General features: G+C 41.2%; 2 protein-coding genes across 6 annotated transcripts in view; one reads left to right on the forward strand and one right to left on the reverse strand.

Annotated features, from left to right (window-relative positions):
• MIGA1 (mitoguardin 1) overlaps window positions 1-20,658 on the reverse strand; it is a 37,555-nt gene extending 16,897 nt beyond the window's left edge. Inside the window, exons 1-7 of one of the 5 annotated variants that reach the window (XM_053392003.1) lie at window positions 20,442-20,658; window positions 16,776-16,951; window positions 14,147-14,324; window positions 13,224-13,360; window positions 12,698-12,824; window positions 11,623-11,759; window positions 9,745-9,868 (exon numbers count right to left, since the gene is read on the reverse strand). In XM_053392003.1, the coding sequence (XP_053247978.1) occupies window positions 9,745-9,868; window positions 11,623-11,759; window positions 12,698-12,824; window positions 13,224-13,360; window positions 14,147-14,324; window positions 16,776-16,874 (802 nt within the window). In that variant the 5' untranslated portion in view covers window positions 16,875-16,951; window positions 20,442-20,658. The other 4 variants (XM_053392004.1, XM_053391999.1, XM_053392001.1 and 1 more) reach the window with 4 other exon arrangements.
• Window positions 20,659-20,682: 24 nt separating this feature from the next.
• USP33 (ubiquitin specific peptidase 33) overlaps window positions 20,683-22,334 on the forward strand; it is a 30,266-nt gene continuing 28,614 nt past the window's right edge. The window contains exon 1 of the mRNA XM_053391994.1: window positions 20,683-20,733. The gene's annotated coding sequence lies outside the window, so the exon portion shown is untranslated. The remainder of the gene's footprint in view (window positions 20,734-22,334) is intronic.

The following is a 22,334-nucleotide window of genomic DNA, read 5'->3' on the forward strand; positions in this document are numbered from 1 at the left end:
AAAATCAAATTAGGAACCCACTATCTTTCTGTAGCCGTAACATGAGTCCTGTTGAAATCAGACCAAAGCTGCATCAAGTCCCTTTCCCACTCTTGTCCCCCATAAATGCATAAAGCCATTGTGATTAGCAGCCTTAGCCGCCAGGAATTTGTCCAATTCATGGACAAATTTGTCCAATGTTCTTGTATATTTTTATCTATTCCCTCTGCTGTTTGACCTGTCACACATCCTATGGCAAGAATGAGGAACCTTTGGTCCTCCAGATGTTGCTGGTCTACAACTCCCAACGCTGGCTGGGGTTGATGGGAACTGAAGTCCAACAACATCTGGAGCGCTATAGGTTTCCTATCATTGCACTACAGCAACCCTCAGAGAAACCATGCTATTGAATTGTTATAGCTGATTAAAAGCTGAAATTCATATAGCATAGAAGGAAGACTTGATTACACACTTGGAAAGCTTTCTTATCATGCTATGTACATGTAAAAAGTCTCAGTAAGGATCAGTCACAGTAACGTAATCCTTGGAAAATAAAGCTTAATCCACTTGCTGAAAACTAAGTACCGTAAGTGAAAACAAAATAGAACAAGGTGTAATAATTAGCATTTTCTTTCTCCATCCTTCACAGAGTGTGAACAAAATCAGAGAAACATTTACTCATATTCTTCATCTTTTAGGAAAAGGAGGGCAAGTTAATTCCAATTGGTTATGTCATAGAAACACAGAAGTTCATAACCAAAAAAAGGGAAAAGAGAAAGGGAATATTATATAACTTAATCTAATAACTAATTAACAGATCTGGGATGCAATCCAAGTGGTAAAACATGTGTATAACATATGATAAATCCACACATCAAAGTTCTTTTGGGAGGGTTTATGTCTACAGAAGGTTTCTGACCAGCTTTTTTGAACACGAGTTTGAAAAGCTGTTTGGGGAATTGGATATAACTTTTTAAAAAACGAAAGAGTGGTAAGAGAAACATAACACAAAGCACTATTTCATTGTATAATTGCTCACGCCAATTCCTCTAGATTTACAAAGGCTATTCTAACAGGAAATCCTTCTGAAAAACGCAGGTGCACATGCTGGTATGCTGATGTATTAATTAGTATATAGACGTATCCACTACTCTGAGATGTCAACTAGCTATCACTATGGAGAAACATGAGCTTGTCTCCTAAGAGGAGTTAAACTTACGCACACTTCCACTCCCCACAAAAGCCCCTGAAAAAGCCTCCCTGAAGTCTGATCCTTTTGAACAACATGGGATGGGGCACACGGTGTGTGGCTGTGGGTGGAATTGTACAAAATTAGTCTTAGATTTTGCGTTACTGAAGTCCTCCAGCAACCCATTGAGTCTCAAACCACATATCAGTGCCATGGTACTTTTGTACTGGTGAAAAGCACAAAGAAGGCAAAATTTAAACTAGGACTGCTGCAAAATCATGTCTTTTTATCAACTCAGTGAGGTACAAGGATGGGGATTCTGGGCTCTGCTCCCATCAGCCACCATGGCCAATGATGAGTTGGAGTCCAGTAGAACCTACAGGGCCGCTCATTCTCTGACCCTTCCTTTGAGAGATTTTTTAAAGAAGAGATTCCCTGGTTTGCAATCAGTCCCTTTTGTGGCTTTCTAAACTTTGACCTTCTTTCCCTTCCCACTCATCCTTCAATACCTTACAACAACAGCAGGAAACCTCTTTTGGATCAAGCGCCACCTTATCCCTTGGCCAACCCTTCAATGACTACACACCAAAAGTGGAGATGGTCTCGTACACTTCCCCTTACCAGCAATAAGAGCTGAAAAGCAGCGTTTGGATTTTTCAAAACCAAACTCCCACAGCATGTGTGTGATCTTCTGAGGAGAATGTAATTGGGAAGGAAGAATAACTCTCACTTTCCCAGCTACAGTCTTCAGCAGGATTGCCTCAGTGCCAGTCTCAACAATTAGGGCTTGAAGAAAGCTTCCCTCAGAGACAATAAAATGTGTTTTTTTCAATTGCAAAAGCGGACACTGTTGGCACTAGGGAGGGAACACAGGGCAAGGGGAGGACAAGATCAACCCTTCCCTCCCCAGCAGTACCTTCCTCTCCAAAAATGAACCCCCGTGCTGCAATTAGGCTTATATTCTTTTGTTATTATTAGAAACCATTTTAAAAGCCTAATTTCAATGGGGAAAGGCAATGGAATAAGGAGGGCAAACTGTGGGTCATACAGAGGCCCCAAGGTATGCATGAACCCCACACGCCTTCCTACCTTAGCACAACCAGCTTTTTAAAACACACAGAACTAAAAATACAAAACAAAGTGTGACACAGCAATATGTGTTGTGTTAGAAAAGAAGTAGGCATGTGAATTAGGCTTGGAGTCGAAAGTAAGTTTAAAGTTGGCCATAGGTTAGCGACAGCAAAATAACGCGTTCCTATTTCTTTCCCAATGTGTCAGAACTTTGGAACTTAATGGAACGTTACTGTGCGATTAGCACTTAGATAAATATTTCACTTGTCATCACATTCAGGAAGGAAGTCAAGATCTAAAACAAACAAAAAAGCTTTCTTGCACTCATTTGTTTAGTTTAGCCTTATTAAGACCCAACATTACTGCTTCCTAGTTGCAACTAAATTTGGATCTTGCAACAGATAAGCACAAACAGATGCAGCTTTCTTATTATTGTCACTTCCCCCCTTTTCATCTAACCTTGCCTGCACACTTTCCCTCTTCACTACTGGCTGCACTGTTCTGATGTCATGGAATGTTCATTAACGTTCCAGCAACAGAAGTTGGGAAGATGCCAGGGAGAGCTGCAAAATTAGTATAGCCGCTTAAGAGACAGTAGGAAACTTGGTTTGGCTTCAGGAAAACATCTCAATTGCAACATATGTATCCTGCAAGAGAGCCCATATACAGGGTGATCAGGTCGCAAGCAGAAAGTTACATGTTATTTCTAAACCCAAATAGAAAATCATCTGAAGCTAAAACACTTAAGCAGAAAAAAAAATAGTTGGGAGGCAGGAGAAGAAGTCCAGTACCTATGACCATAACTTGATGTTATTTCAATGCAGGTTAGTTTTTCAATCACCTAGGTAGTTGTGTTTTAGTTCACTATATTATTTATTTATTTATTTATTTATTTATTTATTTATTTATTGTGTTTTATTTATACACAGAGAGCACACATATAAGTACACACGCACACAAAATTGTGGTGTACAAGTTTAAGTAGATTAAAATTTTGAGTTAACATTTAAACTCTGCTTTCCTATTGAAATAATGCAGTTTACAATGAAAAACAAAACTATATAAACTCTAAAATTATATATTCAACATGACAATGAACAGAAGTAATGTGTTTCATCTCCTGTACTTCTTGCTATCTCCAGCAAAACAGAGTTTCTGGAACATAATTCATATCTACGATATGTTGTCATTTTGACACTGCATTAAGAGAAACTTTTCAGTGATAAAATTTGCTATTTCCTGTACCAATATGGTGACCCATACCAACCCCCCCCCCGTAATTATGAACCATAGCAGCTAAAGCAGTTGTGCCTAATCCACTGTAGTGCCTTTGCAGCAATCGCTTGATTGAGCTAATGACAAAATGGTGACTTTCAGAGAAAAAGTTAATTTGACAGGAAAAGTTGGCTTTTTAAAAAATGAGAATTCCATGTAGTTTTGAATTTAATCTTCTGTAGCCTTCTTCCAATTTCTACGAAGGTCAGCATGCACAGGAAGTATAGGTTATTGTTAAGCCCGCAGTTCTCGGCGATTCTATGATGAGGAAGTGTCAATTTTCATGTCCCAACTCACATGCCTATCTTTAAGCGGTGACTAATGTCAATGACTGATGCATATGGCGTCAGAAAAACTGAGCACATGCTTTGAATTAGGAATCCAAATAAAACTCAAAGCATTAATATAGCTCTAACTGGTCTATGTTACAGTGATTAACAGCTGAAGAATGGCAAAGTTATATTGTGATGCTAAGTCATTTGAAGTTAAGCTATAGAAAGAGACATAGTCAGTTTACATTCTAACTTATTTTTGTACACTGGAAGCTACTCGAAAGGCTATCCCACATTGAAAATAAATATTCAGCAAATAGATACACAAGAGCAGTAGCACAGGAAGAAATCAGTAAAATTATCTCTTCTCCATAGTAATTTACAGAAGCCTCTGCTGGATCCAACCTTACAAGAGGGGACTTGTGAAAAATTCTCAATCGTTATTATTTTTGGGGGGAGCGCTGAAAGGGGTAGGGGGCCTCTTTGCTCTTGAACAGGCCTTAAGATAGGGAAGGAAGAATCCAAGTCCTTATCTCCCATTTGAAAAATCACAATAATAAATTGTATCCAAGAGACACCCAAACCAATCTGCTTGTTCTTACCATTGTACTCCTGAAGCAAGTAGTATGATTAAGGTTCCCCTCCCCTCATACATCCAGATTGCATTCAATTCTAAATGCTTTGGATTCAGAGAAGATCAAAAGTCTGGTCATCCAACAAGAGGGTGCACCAACCCTCTGCTACCTTTCGAATGGGGCTCAAAGACTGCAGCAGGATGGCTGCCTTGCACAAACAAAAGCGCTTTTCCACATCTCCATATTAAAACCATTTTGCTTCCTCTTGCAAGAGGAGACCTTTTGTTTTGGGCTCAAAAACACCAGATTACCCCCCCCCAGTCTCTCTGTTTTCTACCATTGTGAAAAGTGCATAAATACATTCATTCATTCATTCATTCATTACATAAATACATTTATAAATGGAACTTTCACCCAAACACGTCCATAAGCGTAGGCAAGTACTTCTGACTGGAGGCTCCATGACATAGGAGGACAAAGCAGTACTAGATGTGTGGGGGTGCCCTAAGCTGGGGGGGATTTGTAGAAGGACCTGCCTCTCCCTGCTAGTGTTATGCTTTTTTATTTTTTGACTTTTCACACAAAGACATCAGGAACTGCATTTTCTTTTTCTTTCTTTTTCAAGTAGCATTGAACTTCTATTTGTGAGGAGCTAATTAATGGAACTTGATCCATCACCAGTTCTGACAGAGAAATGGCAGGGAGGGAGAGAGGATAGGAAGCCAACAGGTCGTTTTTCATTTCATCAACCAATACATGTGTAATACACACACACATTATATCACTTTTCAACTGGTTGGCCAGGACCAGCTACCACTCAAAGTCTGATCTAAGGTGAGTTGCAACAACAGCACTACCACCATACGAATACGCGGTAGAAAAATACAAAGAAATGGGCTTCAAAATGGATTCTGGGGTTAAAGAATGACTGGTACCAACAGTGCACAGAGCAGTATCTATAACAGCCTCACTTTTAAGGACCAGCATACCTTTGTCCTGAAAATATGGCAGCTATTCTTTGGTTGTTGTTTTTAATTTTAAAAAAAGACTCAATGGTTAGTTTGAGGTGGGTGGGAGAGCTGTTGGATACAAACACACTTTCTCCTCTCTCTAACCCTCATTTTCTGGCCTACACCATCTCTTGCACAGCAGTCGATGTGCCTCCTCTAACAGAATCAACACTTCAACTATCTCTTCCCTCTTTCCTGTTCTAAGACTTATTTTGGCAGATTCCTCCTTCAGACAAGAATCTGAGGAAAACAGAAGGCCTTAAAATATTGTATTACTTTACATCTCAGCTCAACCATAATATTACCTAGTCCTTCCTGCCAAGCTGTCCTCCCATTATTGTGTCTGAGGTTATGTTGCTTTTGGCACAGTTCAGCTACTGAAGCAGTCCCAGGAAACTATTGCTAATTCCCGACTCCCTTTCTTCAACTATTCAGCTAAATATTCTATGGTTACAAAGCATGGAGTGCAACAAAGGTAGGTGTGGTCGAGGGTTTGTATGGTCCTTTATCCAACAAGAAGAATTTTAATGAAGATTTGAATTCAGAGAGAGAAATGTATCTGGGTGACAGGTAACTCAAGCCTTGGTTTTTGCTTGGGCACACAAAATTAAGTACAGAGAAAACATCAATGACTGAGGGAAACACAGTCTGTGGAGATAACTTGGAGATGCTCAGGTGGGGATCAAAGTCTTGTTGGGTAGACAGCCCTGGAAATTACGATTTTCCTTCATTGAAAGCCTAATAAGACATACATTTTGCCACATTGAATCGACTATTGGACTTTTTTTATATAAAAGTGTTTATCTGAGCTGTAAATAAAAAAGTGAGAGGAAAAAATATTTTTACAGTGGTACCTCAGGTTACATACACTTCAGGTTACATACGCTTCAGGTTACAGACTCCGCTAACCCAGAAATATTACCTTGGGTTAAGTACTTTGCTTCAGGATGAGAACAGAAATCGTGCTCCGACAGTGCGGCAGCAGCAGGAGGCCCCATTAGCTAAAGTGGTGCTTCAGGTTAAGAACAGTTTCAGGTTAAGAACGGACCTCTGAAATGAATTAAGTACTTAACCTGAGGTACCACTGTATATAAAACAAAACATTGTGGTATCCAGCCTACTGTGAATCTAAAAATACTTGGGGGGGATGATTTTCTATTTCAAATCTTAGAAACACAGATTAAAAGAGCCAACTGCTTTAGGTTACAACATTAATATGACAGAAACTACTCAGGGCAACGATAATATGCCATTATTAGTATTCTGTTTTGCCCTTGCATGTTGCTTTAGCATTCTGTACTGAAAGGCTCTTTTGATTGTTATTTAGCTCTCTCTATACAATTTCATCATCTTTACACACCAGCAGTACTGTACTGTGAAACATATAAATTAATTTAACCCTTTGAAAAGCTGACAGACTCTCCACAAGGAAGAAAAATTAAAAAGGAAATTGACATCCAACAGCTGGTATGCAGATATATATGCCAATGTATATCAGTGTGATTTCTAACCTCAGAGCTGACATTCAAGCCCCTTTCTATGTTCTGACTTACAGTAGCAGGTGTTGGGGGAAAAATGTGCCAGAAAACTAAAATTAACTAGCAAGTTCCCAGGAAGCATGCTTAGAACAGGATTTTTAAAAGCCATTGGAAGACTGACCCCTGGTGGCATCCGTGATTCAAACTCACAAATCAATATTAGAACGAACACAAATGTCATGTTTCAGAGGGAAAACAGTTTCTATCTATAATTCAAACATGCAATCAATTACCCCATTGCCAAGTTACTCATTTGCACCATCTTAAGAATTGCCAATAGCTTTGAAAATGGGTCACAATCTTAACTACTGTACAAATTAGCAGTGGCAGCATGCGCCTCTGACTTTAAAGCCATGAGAATCTAGAGCTGGACAGTTGCCATTATCTTAAAATGCACACTTTCCAGGAACAAGTTGTGACCAATAAATCTACTTGGCAACAGAGACAGTGCTTTGCCTTAGTTAGCTCCTGAGGATGCAGAATACATATGGCTGCTCGGCTTCCCAATAAACCTGATGTCATGAATTTAATGTACAATGCTTCCCCCTGCTGCTGATGCTGCAGGAAATTTGGGGCAGGAAATGAGTGTTGATTTGTTTCAACACACTAGCATTTCTGAAAGTATAATACAGTGGTACCTCAGGTTAAGTACTTAATTCGTTCCGGAGGTCTGTACTTAACCTGAAATGGTTCTTAACCTGAAGCACCTCTTTAGCTAATGGGACCTCCTGCTGCTGCTGCGCCACTGGTGCACGATTTCTGTTCTCATCCTGAAGCAAAGTTCTTAACCCGAGGCACTATTTCTGGGTTAGCGGAGTCTCTAACCTGAAGCGTATGTAACCCGAGGTACCACTGTATGGGTTTCTGCCTCACCCTTCAATCAATTTCTCATAGCGGCTTTCTATACTTATCAGTAGTTTTAAAACAAACAGTTTGTGATTATTATAGCACTTTAAAGTCCTTCATATATTTTCTCAATAATCTTTACAATAACCCTGGTAGGTAGGCCAATAACAACACATATTTTGCAGAGGGGGACTGAAGACTAAATATCTTACTTCAGGCCACATAGAGAGTTAATAATTGAGCTGGGAGCCAGAAGTCTCTGTCATGAATTTCTACTCAATATTGACCCAGAGTAGAATTCCAACTTATAGTTAGCAGAGTAAAAACTTACACACATTGCAGGATTCCCAAAAAATAGACCAGAGGCAATAAATATTTCATCCAGTGGAGCTTTACTGCTACTGAAGGCAAATGAGCATAATGGTCACAAATCCAATACATTCAGGATTGGCACTGTCCATAAGAAACCCAGTTGCAGCAGACTTAAACTTACAGTAACTTATAACAAGTCTAAACCTTAACACTAAGCATACTATGTACAGAACACCACACCACAAGCAAAAGAGATAGAAAGAGAAAGTGAAACCCAGGCTCCTCCTGGCCTTACTTTTATAGTCAGCATGACCTTGACTGAAAGAAATCACAGAACCAGTTTAAGCCAGCTGTACTCAGCTTCTCTGAAGGGATAACCCAAACATCATGAACCTTCTGCTTGCTTCTTTCACACAGAGAAGCTTCCAGAAGCCTTGTGAATTAAGCAGAATAGGAAAGATCTCTACACATCAGATCAATACTTTCTGCACTAAGAAATGCAAACTGACAGTCTCACTTCACACTCATAGACACACTTCAACTTTCAATATCACACATCCTTCAGTAAATCGGTTATTCTGAGATACAGCAGTATTTTATCTTCTTAAAATATATTTGGTGTCCCCCAATTTCAAATTTTTCTGCATTATCTGTGCAAATCACACGATGAAGCAATTTGTATTTCAAGTTTACAGCTGTTATCAAAGAAAACATACAAAGCTTCTAGGCATGATCCCTGATCATCCTGGCATCCAAATACTAACTTTGATATTTTTAAGCTTCTAACTGAGATATGCCATAGCGGTAGAGCATCAGCTTTCATGAAGAAGGTCCTTAGTACACATAGGACTAGGAATGTCCTCTGCCTGAGACCAGGGACTAAGGTGCTGCCAGTCAGTGCAGACAGCAATGAGTTAGATGGACCAACTGTGTAACTCAATATAATACAGTTTCGTATGTTCTCAACAGCTCCACGCAACCTTGCTTTTTACAGAAACGGCAGACTGGCACTAAGCAAGCTCAGTCTTCTAAAGTTGCAGAAGAAAGGGTTCATTTTGGGGCAGAGTGATTTATTAGAACAGACTACCAGCAAGTCTCTTCCTGCCACTGCAGTCAGTTGTACAGAAGTACCTCAAAAATTAAAGTTGAAAATGTCAGCGCGGTACAAGTCTGACTTGCAAGCAAGTTCAAAGATGTTATCCTTTTACCTGTTCGCACATGCTGATGTGGCCGAGGGCTGGCAAACTACTTGATCAGGCCTAGCTTACAATACATAGTTAGCAAAGTAGCCACGTTCTGCTTTGCTATGTATTCTTACACAATACATAAGAAGTATCCTCATCTCCCCGCAAATCTCTACTTTTATGTCTCACTGATCATTACAATGCTTTCTAGCCAAATGCAAGAGCACCCTTTACACCAGGGGCTCTAAATTCAGTCCAAATATGGAGATGTGCGGATTAACAAATCACTTTACAGGCTCCTTGTGCTACTACTATGAGCCGGCAGCTAAACCAGCTTTGTGGAACTGATCCTTTGTACAAGAGGAGCAACTCAAATCACAAGTAATTTCTCATTCCCCTATTTCTACCTCTTCAGCATGTCCCAATAAGTTTTCAAGACTAGCAGCCCTATATTATCAAGAAACATGCAAGTTTAAAGCCAAAACAAACTCACCAATATCATTGGCAAAGGAAGCAGGATCAGATGCCCCAAGAGAAGCCTCAAATTCTTCCTGAAGACGATAAGCTCTTTGGAGCAAGGATTCAAGCTTATGAATGAATTCAGCACTAATGATATCCTGCAAAACAGAAGTTGCAGAGGGCAAATACATTCTGTCACCAATATTTTATGCAGCTCATGGAGATTCTGAGATGCACAAGGATCAACAAACCCGTTTTGGTTATTATTTATATCAAATATTTATACTCTGCCACATGCAAAAATCAGCAGGACCTGAAAACATTACCTAGAACAGCAACTAATCTATGCTTATACCAAGAAGCTCACTTCAGAAAAACTAAAGGTGCAATCCTATATACATATACTTCAGATACCCCACCCTGGAACTTCCGCATAAACATGTTTGCAACTGGGTACAAAAAGAGAATTTAAAGTATGTGCGGAATTCATGCCTTTCAGCAGCAAAATGCTTAGGGTTTCCATCACTGTGGACATATAAAGATCACTGTACAAATAACTGCCTTGTGAGGTTGGCCAGTTGTGCAAACTTTGTTCTTATCTGTGCCTCTACCCCACCTGTTTTCTCTAACCTTGGCCAGGGAGGAAAATAGCTGTCAAGCTATTCGGTGGGACAGTCCCTTATCCCAGCGCCACGCCCCGCTGCTGTCCCTTATTGATGAGGCTTTGTTTGGCTGCTGGCTGGACTTTCTGCCTTTGGCTCGGAAGGGCTCAGAAGTCGAACATACCTGTGACCGGAAAATCCCTTATTTTGGTTGCTGATCCCTTATTTTCGAGGCTGCTGATCCCTTATTTTCAAATCTGTAAGTTGACAGCTATGGGGTGGAAGTCCATGGAGAAAGAACTATAAGCTATGTCATCTGCCTCAGCAAGGTGGCTGCCAGTCTGCTGCTTCCCGTCTTCATGGGTCAGGAGTAAATTGCTTTTCTTGTGCTTCCACTTAGGTACAGGAGATAGTGGGCAAACACCTCCCCAAATCCCAGGCCCAATTAAAGAAGCAAAGCGAAAGGCAGATTGGTAATTCAAGAGAATAGGCAAACACTTTAAAAGTTAACTAACCAATGGAAGAGTGTCCAACCAATGTAGGCTCAGGGTGCAGCATTCTTAGATGGCCAAAGTAGGGGATAAAATAATATAGGGATCATCTTCTAATGTTATCCTATTAAGCCCATGCCAGTTCATCCTAGCCAGGATTTGCAATGAGATAATTTTGAGATAGCTTTGTGTAAGTTTTGATTTTAATAGTACTGTATTGGCCTGAATATAAGCCTCACTTTTTTCCAAATTCTGACCGTGAAAAGTTAAAGTGCAGCTTAAATTTGTGACCTTACAAAAATGGGCTTTTATGATATCGCTGCCGAAACAGACATACGGTAAAATGGAACGGGTTTGAGTGCCTGCAGAATTTTAAGGGAGCGGCTTATATTTGGGTATTTTTTCTTTCTTTCTTCCCCGCCCCCTTGAATTTTAAAGGTGCGGCTTATATTCGGGTGCAGCTTATATTCAGACCAATATGGTACTATGATATATTGAAAACTTTTGAAGGAAGAAAGACACTAAAGAAGAAATAGGTCACTGGGGACGCAGTTGCTCATATTGCAGGCATTCAAGAGGCTCACAGAGTTCTTCAGCATCATAAAAGTTGGAAGGGTCCCTGAGGATCATCTAGTCCAACCAACTGCAATGCAGGAATATGCAGCTGTCCTTTACAGGGATCAAACCTGCAATATTGGTGTTATCCAGGTTCTCTTGAATAATTTTTGCTTCTTTGCTAGAAGCTGGAGTATACTTTGGAATTTTAACCAGAAACAGGGGAAACAAATTATCTGAAGGAACAGCAACTCATTTACTTACTTCTACACTTTCTTCTGCAATAGCATCACCTGCTCCAAGTTTGACGGCGCTACAGTTGGCTTCGTCTTCCGCTTGCCTGTTACGAAACGTCAGTGCCTGCTCCCATCGGCGAAGAGCTTCTTCAAATAGTTCCATTCCTGAAAGAAATGTTTACTAATGCAACAACCCTGTATCAGATTTTCAAATTGCCTTCCCTTGTACCAGGTAGCAATGGCTCGACACTTGAACCTTTTGTAGAAAGGTGCCTGCCAAATAAATAAGTCCAATGTACTGGCACTCTAGCTGAGCAAGCCATGTACTTCATTGACTGATCAGGAGGAATGCTGCATTGTGAGAGGGGAATGGATTAGACCAGAGGTCAGCAAACATTTTCAGCAGGGCCGGTCCACTGCCCCTCAGACCTTGTGGGGGCGCCAGACTATATTTTGAAGGGGGGGGGGGGAAATGAATGAATTCCTATGCCCCACAAATAACCCAGAGATGCATTTTAAATAAAAGGACACATTCTACTCATGTAAAAACACGATGATTCCCGGACCATCCACGGGCCGGATTTAGAAGGCAGCTGGGCTGGATGCGGCCCCCATGGATGAGACAGCTTTTGAGTCCTTCCAATTCAATTGTTCCAAGCGAAGCCACACATTCTTTTAATATTCAATAAGCAAGCATATTGTGAATACACGTAGCAACACTGTAGATGAGGAAGGTTTCATGTTTCTATTAGTTTCTAAAACTTTTGTTGTCTACAGAGACTACACACCACATGCTCTTTCTGTTCCTGATCCCTGCATGTGGCAGGCTTTGTGTTCATGCATTATCATTATCATTATTATTATTATTACTCCCTGCCCATCTGGCTGGGTTGCCCCAGCCAATCTGCTGCAGAACAGACAGATATGTTATATGGCCTATAGAGGACTTAAGGCAACAAACAGATCACAATTTGCTAAATAAAAGTGTCATCATGCCCTTGAAAGAAAGTAACACTATTTTTGTAATAGCAAACAATCCTGAACTTAGAAACTTTTGAAAATAGCAGCAAGAAATGCTGCATCTAAGTAATCTGCTCACTTACCCATCAAGTATAAGTTTTCTGGAGTAGTTACTGGAACATTGACCAGCTTTATATCATCTTCATCTGCTTTGTCCCAGGAACTAGAATTGACACAAGCACAGCTAGGACAGGATGCGGCACTTTGGACCTAATTTAAAGAAGATGTACAGGTGTCAGATTTGGGATGCTTAGCTCACATGGCTTTCTAGAAGGGCAGTCTTTCAGTTTGGGAATCATTTTTTTAAAAAAATCCACTAGATGTCCCCATAGTTTTGTGGGCAATTTGTATGACAATAGCATAGAGGTGTCCCTAGGTAAGAAACGTGCTAGACAAATAAGCCCAAGGGTTTTCAGGCTAGGTGACTTTAAGGTTCATTTTATACAGGAGGAAAAGCAAGGTGAGAGTCAGCATAAAAATGGCACACATTCTAGAGGAGCACTGATCCAGGAAGAGTGCCTCTTTCCTGCCCCTATGCAAGTCAATGGGGGGGAATCACTATTCAACAGCTTATCAGCAAACTACATGAAAATAATAAGATATGCTTACCGAGGCCAAACTCTGCACTGAACCTGAATATTTACTGAAGAGGCCTCCATTTGCATTGATATAGGATTGAGAACCTTTTTCTTTGGCTGAACTCAATGAAAGTGTTAGATTTTGTCTGCTGCTGGAACAACTGGAACCTGAAGAGGAAGATAATACAATCAAAGCAACAGACCTATGCAGACTTACCTGGGAGTAACCCCCATTGAAGCAAGTGTCACTTGCATGACCGCAAAGGGTTTTCATTGAACAACAACTAACCAATTTTGTTGTATTCGAGCAATAACTTTTTAAGATTGGATAACTCTTTCTTTTCCAGTAACTCTTAAAATTATCATTTTGAAAGTAATGTAACATTCTAGAATGCTATTAATGCTGTACAATGATTGTATAAGCTGTGAATCACTAAGCTCTCATCTCATCTCTCATAAGCACGTGCACTTTGTAGTCAGCAAGGCTTGAGGATGGGAAAACAAAAAGGAAGGCTGCAGGCAGGTTTATGCTGGACCTGCTGCTGGGGGGAAAGGTGCTACACGTGTCCATCTCCTTGCAGACCAATCAGGGCTATGCTAAGCCTCCCAACTGTTTATTGTGGTTTAAAAAAATTATCTCTAAGCGATAAAGAGGCAGTTTAGGGATTTGTTAAGGAAAGAGTTGTGGTGCACACACACTGTTGCATGCATATAGTACATGTTTCAGTGGGAAACCAAGCTGAGGAACTTAAAAAACCAAAAACCTCTACCCCAGTCCCAAAATGCTTGCTTGGCAATAAGCCCCAATTTTTCCAACTTATTTCCATGTACTTCTAAAGCTGGCCACTGCAAGTCTACATAGGCGTGCTCAGAAGTAAGCCCCACTGTGTTCAATGAGGCTTCCTTCCAGGTGTGTACATAATCTTGGCTTTCCTTAGACATCGTGTCACCTACCTTTCTCTGATGCAGGTGTTTTTATATAGTCTAACACGACGTGGCCTGGCTCCCATGGAGATACATTCCTGGTTTTCTTCCCACGCTTTCTTTTGAAGTGATGGGCAAGAAAAAGCACAGACACTGCACCCACTGCTGTTATTACAAATAACTTCTTGAGACCTGGGGAAACCTTAACCTTAAAACACATATTTTAAAAAGTAAGTTATATCATATGTTCTACAGAAGGAGAAAAAATAATTCAGTTTTGATGCAATAGGTTTAAGTTAACATTTGAAATCTGAACACTACACCAATCAAAGAAACTCTGTGCAATTTATTGTGTATAAATCTTAAATAATTTCTGTAAAATATAACAACAACAACACACAATAGGCTAAAATTCTATACTTTTATGTTAACTTTGAGAAAGTGTGCGTTTGCATTTATTTTGACAGTTATATTGGATGCTGTATTTCTACATTTTGACCACAGACCTTCGGATTCCCACTGGCAAATCCAAAGGCCTAGAGAAAACTAGGTGAATGTCTTCTTTTGCTCCCAAACACTGATTCTTTTCAGGAATTTGAGCGGTAAGCTGATAATTACTGGAAGCAGAACTGGATGTGCCCAACATTAGCTATTTTTAGAACAAGGCATGCTCATTACAGCATTTGTTTAACTGCATTAGTCCTACTCTATAATTAATCATATTCTGTGTTTTGCTATGTAACCATTTAGAGACATTTCTAAAGGTTTCCACTTGTAGATGCACCTGGCATAATATGTAGCCTGGAAACAACTAAGAATCAGTACACTGTGATGAACTTTATGAACAAATGTATTAGCATAGAGTTGGCAATCACATTATTTATTTGCACCAGACATAACACTATAGCCACTGCCGAATGTGTCGCCCACACACGCCTCATTATTTAAAAGAAAATAGCAGAATCCGATGTGATTTCTACTCTCCACTGATTTTTTGTCTTCCTCAATTGATCTAAGGATACAGGAGTAGTCGTGGCGCCTTCTCCCAACCAACAGGTGCCCAGGGAAAACGGGTACCTGGGGTGTGGCCACCAGAGGACTGGGCATGGTTTCTATTAGTTCAGCAGCAGGCAATCTGCTGTACTTGTGCAGATCCTCAACACAAGCAAAGTGTGCTGCTCAAGACAGTGAATTTCCAACCCTTTCAGTAGTTTTCCTGTGTGCAACACAGACATTCTCACAAAGCATTCTGTGGCTACATGTGGTTTGCCTGTTACCGGACAAATGTCACTATGCTTGCATTATATACAAGTTCTATCTGCACAAGGAGGGCACAAGGAGAAGGGGACGACAGAGGACGAGATGGTTGGACAGTGTTCTCGAAGCTACGAACATGAGTTTGACCAAACTGTGGGAGGCAGTGGAAGACAGGAGTGCCTGGCATGCTCTGGTCCATGGGGTCACGAAGAGTCGGACACGACTGAACAACAACAATCTGCACAAAATGACCCTCTGGATCACACTCCTAATATGTGTTTCTCAATATACAAACTTTCAGGCTCTCTGTTCATATTGTATAGAGATACATTATACATTCAGGTTTTTTCCTAGTTGATGGAACTAGTAGAGGTTTTTTGTCATTGAGACAAATGATACAGCAGTCTTTCCTCTTCTGGAGTGGAGCACATTGACATCAAGGTAACAAAACTCAGTCCAACACTGTCTATTTCTGTTCTGTTGCTTTTCACCACTCCACCTCCTCTTATAGTGCAGCAGCTTTTCTGGCAGTCGGGGTTCCACCCTACCCTGCTTTAGAAACAGATGTTGTATGTCCTATCCACCACCACCCACAGTAAAAGCCTGCTCTAGATTATTTCTGTCTTCCTGATTCTGCAGATCATGCTAAATATTGGAAGTATCAACACTCTGTAAATGCTCATCTCGTAAATTGGGACAAAACTGACAGCAACATGATTAAATTTGTAGAAATCTTAAAAAACAAAATACTGTCTGAAGCCTTCTGTGACTTGCATTAGCAAGAAAACATACACATAGGGTGTGGTTATTTGCAAGATATTCTTAAGAGGTAGTCCCTATTTTATAATTATTAAAACTGCCAACACAGGGTGGTATCTGACTAAACTGTACTACAAGAGACCTGCTGAAATAAAGCAATTAAAATTAGTTGCTGCTAACTTCTCTCCTGTGATTTCAACAGGTCTGCTCTGTATATGACTTAGCTGTATACTACCCATATTACTCTTAAGGGTTTTTTGTTTATTCATATCAGTGAGCTCAATAAAAAACTTTACACTGAAAGGCAGAAAATAATTAGAAACTGGCTAGACAATACATCAAATAATGCACTTTGACGCAAAACAGAAAAAACAAGATAGGCAGTACTGGTTGTAATCACTCTACAATTGAGATGTATGGCACTGCAAAGGCTTCACTGCAGCCTCTGCAGTCCAGTACATGTAACAGAATGAAATCTACTGGAATCCACAGCAATATTTTTTTTTAATGCTACGTTCAACAATAATTTTATATAAACCATCTTAACCAAATACGTATTACATAAAAGCACATTATATAAAACACTGTTAGATGTTAGCTTCAAAAAGCACTACAAGCTAAAATAAAGAAATGCAAGGGTTACCTGGGTTAGGGAAGAATACCAGGAAAGAGGAAGATCAAATACTCTTAAAGCTGCTGTCTTCAAAGATAAACGTGTCTCACTAGTAGCGTCTTCTGACATGGCTCCTTCTTTCCCACAGCATCATTGAGTGACACTAAGTCAAAACCATATTACTTGCAGACGATGCTGGATATAGGCTGCCAATGAGAGACAGATATTGGACTATACACCTCACGCTTTGTGAAGTTAACTCAGTGGCTTCAAACTTCCTTCCTTCCATCCAGAGTTCCAATGGTACAAAAAGCAAATATAGTTCGCAGTAGAACAGTGAATGTCGTGGAGAAAGTAAAAGGTACACACCCTTTCATTTTCCTGTAAATAGTAACAGCAATATCCTAACTGTGTCTACTCAAAAGTTAGCCCCATCAAAGTCAGTGGGCCTTGCTCCTAAGTAAGTGAGACAAGGTTTGCAGCCCAATACTGCAATTCTATACACACTTATCTAAAAGTAAAGTCTATTAAAAACTCAGTAAGACTTACCTTGGGCAGATGTGAATAAGATTCCAGTGCTAATGAACAGCTCTGAGTACCGAGAAAGCTATGGAGTTTTCCAGTGTGTTATTCTTTTTTTATTTTTTTATCTTTAAAAACATACAGAGCACAACACAGAAAAACAGAAAGATTACTCCTAAGATTTATAATTGCCATTTGGCTGACCTGTGAGTTAACTAGAGATATTTGGAGCACTTAAAAAAAGAAAACTGTGCAAAAGATTTTGAAAAGCCTGCAAAGCAGCTTATCTCCACACAAAGGTTTTTAACAAGCTTCCACATGCACACACAAAATACAAAGATGAATAACAGTAAATGTTTCTAGGCAGAAAAACAAAAGTGGGGAAATGTTTTAAAGTGGAAGGTTACATCCAACCACATAATAATAATAATAATAATATTCTTTGAATGGATGACAGTGGAATTTCCCATAACTCTTATCTGATGGGGGGGTGCTATTTATGGTACTGAGCCAAGACATATTTCAGTCTGTTACTTTGGATTTCTAATTATTGTTATTTTAACATGTATCGCCATTAAGAGGGGGAAGGGACATAGTTCTTAACATTACAATAAGTATTTAAAACCCAATTGAATATTTTTTCCACATCCAGCTTGCATAACAGCAAGGGCAGGGGGAAAGCAGATGACATGACAATGTTTGTAGAGAACAGGAGAGTAATATATTGCAGTTAACTCACAGAATGACTTCTAAAGGATGCTGCGACTGAGCTATCCTGTTATAATGTCCTACTCTGTCATGTTATCCTAAACATTCCCAGGCCTATTTGGGTATCCCTTAACCCCACAATTCCATACCACCCCATGGCTGCCTCTTATTGCACCCTGATTCATTACTACTGTATATTATATATAAGCTCTTTGCTACAAGATCACAAGACCAACCCGTATTTTTGGCCCAGGTTTTTCCTTGAGCACCAGCAAGGGTGGGGCTCGGCCAAGAGGGTCACGGCCTCTCCACCTGCTAGGATGGGGTTGGAAGCAGCTCTTCTCACCCTGGAGGACCAAACAAATCGCCTCCACGGAACAATAGCGAAAAAAGGAACCGAAACCAGACCTGGCGGCTTCTCGGGGCTGCACCGCAGACACGAAGCGACCCGGTTCCTCCTTTGCACCAGCTGCGATTCCTGCTGCCCAAAAGTGGGGCGGGGGTGGGGTTTGAGAGAGATCATAGAGAGGAAATTGTAGAGTAATATGTGCCTCCTCTTGCTTCCGGATCAATTTTTTTGGGGGGGCGGGGAAGGTTTCCCTCTACATTAGGGTGCTAAGAGCCAATTGAGTTGAGTAAGGCAGGGAGGGGAGAATCTTAGCAGGTTTATTTTCGCCGCGTGCTTTGCGGAAGCTGCTGGCGCATTCTGCTTCCATTCATTTGCAAACAGGGCGTGCTGCCATCACTCCAAGGCTATGATCTCATGCAACTTTAGTTGGGGCATAAACCCCATTGAACGCTGCAAGGTTTAAACTCCGGTATACATAAGGCCTGTGTGAGCGACATAGCCAACTGCAGGTAAGGCAGGGATATAGAATTTCTAGCTTTTAAAGGACCGATTTAACAACTTTCCATTAACGAAATGCATCTGGTAGGTGACCATTATGAGCACCTTTATAAAAGTGTTACTGTGAGAATCTATTAACCTCCGATCCACCCCATCTGAAATTGGAGATGACGATACGGAGGTTACAAGTGTTCTTTCCAACCCGCAGTATTAATAAGACTGGACCACATGGCAGGCCTGTCATAAGCCACACTCCCAAGCTGCAACAGTTTAAAAACAATTCTATTATTATTTTTACACATGAAAGTTTACTGGGTGGCAAGAGACTTGCTGCTGTCAAAATACTGCAATTATAAATTTCTAGATTTCTCCATTATCTCCTAGAAGCAGTTGGCATTTTTGTCACTCTTTGGGATTTAAAAAGCTGTGGAAATGAACCAGCACCTAAGGCTGGTTTTAATTTCTAGCAAAAAATAAAAAACCTGCTTACAGAAAAAGGGCAATTCATTTAAATCCTATATGTGTCTCCTCAGAGGTAAGCCCAACGCAGTTCAATGTGATACATATCTCAAGGGAAAATCAATTTGGAATTACTACCTTATGACTTTACCCCAGCCCAAATGGGCTAGAGCCTCACACTCTCCAACCATCGACATGCATGCAGCTGCTGTGCACTTTTAAATGTTGTTATACGCCACCTCAATCTCTGAGCGATGTGAGATTCCAGGGGTACCAAGCGTGCAAACCAGGGTCCTTTGGAACAATGAGGCACAGAGGACACAGTGGTGTCTTTATATTGTTTATATATGCAACCTAAATTCTACATGGAGGAGTCCACAGCATTCCTCCCCAAGAGGTTTCTGTTCCTCTCTGGACTGCATCCTTGCAGCCCAAGAGCAAGAAGCTGTGCTCTCTGACCCATAACTCGCTTCTGTCTGCTTGCATCACACTCTTAAGCTTTCCTTGCCTCTGCCTTTTTAAAAACTGGCCGAAGTGCTAATGGCTCATTTATCCCCAGGCCATCACTGCAAAGGAAATTAGGATGACCTTTCAACTCCTGTTGATTTCCTAGGATTAAGAAGTACCTAATAAACAACTTAGGAAATTTGCCCAGCGTAAATGCTCATTAAATGATTAGAAGTGTCTAGCACACAGGTCAAATGCACACATGAATTATCTTAAACACACATAAGTCACGCTATTTCCCGGTTCTAGCACCTCTAAACTTAATAAAATTATAACAATCACTAAGCTCAGGCATTTAGCACCCACACACCTATAACCATTTTGTGTGTGCGGTGTTGGAAGAGAATTAATATTAGATTTTTTTTACGTCTATGGCCCATTAGTTTGCCGAGAAGGAAAACGGGCAGCAACCTCTTTCCGAGGTCAAAGGGAAGAAAAAACACACGAAGAAACCAGGACGCACCTTCCCCACAAATCTTTGCCTAAACAGAACCACGTGTTTTCGCCACACCTCAGGCGTCAAGCCCTGTTCGAATTTTCTCCACAACATTCAAAAGGACAAAGCAGTTCGGAACGTCCACTTCCCACCGCAAAAACCCACTCATTCCTTTCCCCTCCCTTCTTATCTCTATGGTCCCTATTTTCCCACCCACCTTTAACGAACAGCGTGCTCTTGAAGGCGCGCACGCGCAAAAGAAGGTGAGTCGACCGCCGCCCTCTTTGTTTAGGGCAACATCGCTCCTCCTTTTTCTCCTCCTCCTCTCAGCCATCTCTCCACACCAGTGAAAGCGAGCGCTGCCATCTTGGTACGGGGCCCATTGCGAGTGACAGCCCGGCTTGGAGCGGTGCGGAAGGCTGCGGCCCAGTGAAAGAGAGAGAGAGGCGGAAGGCGGCGGAGCCGCCTGCCTCTCTTGGACCTCCATCTCTTGGCCGTGTGGGAGGCAGGTAAGGAGAAAAGGGCGAGGGCGCAGCGGCCGTTATAATGAAGCTGGAGGGCGGGAATTGGCGTTGGGATGCGAGGAAAGCGGCCTCGCAAGTTGGCCTGGAAGGTATCCATCCGCAGGGGCTGCTTTCGCGGAAGAACCAGGTCTTTTAACCTTCCTGAAGAAGTAAACCCCATTCGGTTGAGTGGGGTTTATTTCACCTGAGGTAAAAGCGTATAGGGTTGCAGTCTTGAGGACTGGGGCCTCTCCGTCGGTTTATCGATGCTTCCACCCCTGTTGGAGGTGGTGGAGAACTGAAGTCCCATTTTCGAGATATGTTGATTCCCCATCCCTCCCTCCCTCCCTCCCTCCCTCTCTCTCTCTCTCTCTCTTTCTTTCTTTCTTTCTTTCTGTAGCCTCGATTTTTTTATTAACATCACACACCTGCACACTCCTTAGCTGTAAGCCAAGGATTGGTCCTGGATTATTTTTTTCCAGTGCCAGGAGGTTTTGAGTCTGAAATAAGTCTTGGATCTTAAGGAAGTGAAAATGAAGAAATGGCACATGAGCATGTACAGAGGGGTCCTTTTGAGAACAAAATGCCAATGCTATCCTAGGCTGTATCAACAGAAGCATAGTGTCTTGATCCAGGGAAGTCATAGTCCCTCTCTGTTCTCCCTCGGTCAGGAATATTGTGTCCCGTTCTGGGCACCACAATTTCAGAAGGATGTTGACAAGCTGGAATGTGTGCAGAGGAGGGTGGCCAAGATGATTGAGGGTGTGGAAGTAAAGCCTTATGAGGAACAGTGGAGGGTATTTGGTATGTTAGCCAGAGGACGTCTGATAGCCATCTTCAAATATCTAAAAGGCCAGCACACGGAAGATGGAAAAAGTTTGTTTTCTCCTGCTCCTGAGGGTAGGGCTTGAACTAATGGCTTCAAGTTACAAGAAAGGAGATTTTGACTAAACATCAGGAAGAACTTTCCGACAGCACGAGCCTGTTTGACAGTGGAACAGACTCCCACAAGAGATGGTGGACTGTCCTTCCTTGGAGGTTTTTAAGCAGAGCTTGGATGGGCATCTGTCATGGATGCTCAGGTTGAGATTCCTGTATTGCAGAGGGTTGTACTAGATGACCCTTGGGGTCCCTTCCAACTCTACAATTCTATGAATGACCCCTCTAACCCTGTATAGCTGTAGTAAGGGAGAAAGCAACTTCCAGGTCACAGAAAGTGACTTCCAAACTAACCAGCACCCAGGTATTTCTCCCACCTTGGAAAGTGAATAAAAGCTATGCATGTGTGTTAGATCCAGATATAAGTAGCTTTCTTTTTAAGGGTTATCATGTTGCTGTGTGATGTTCGATTTGTGAAGCTCAAAAGTGCTGGCGTGCCTTAAAATAGATACGTTGTTGGAGCAAAACTTAAAAACAAAAGCAAACTGTAGGCTTCCATTCTCTTTTTATAAAGCTAGGCAGTCTTGACATAATATGTGCTGCTATGCCCTAGGGGAACATTGTAATCTGGAAGAAGGGGCAAATTAGGAAAAATGTGACATTACTATTTAAGGGCCATTAAGAAAATGTGTGTTTGTGTTAGGGTGGGGAGGAGAGGAGAGGAAAAG

This window comes from Podarcis raffonei, chromosome 6 (genome assembly GCF_027172205.1).
Source record: "Podarcis raffonei isolate rPodRaf1 chromosome 6, rPodRaf1.pri, whole genome shotgun sequence".
In the NCBI taxonomy this organism is placed as follows: Eukaryota; Metazoa; Chordata; class Lepidosauria; order Squamata; family Lacertidae; genus Podarcis; species Podarcis raffonei.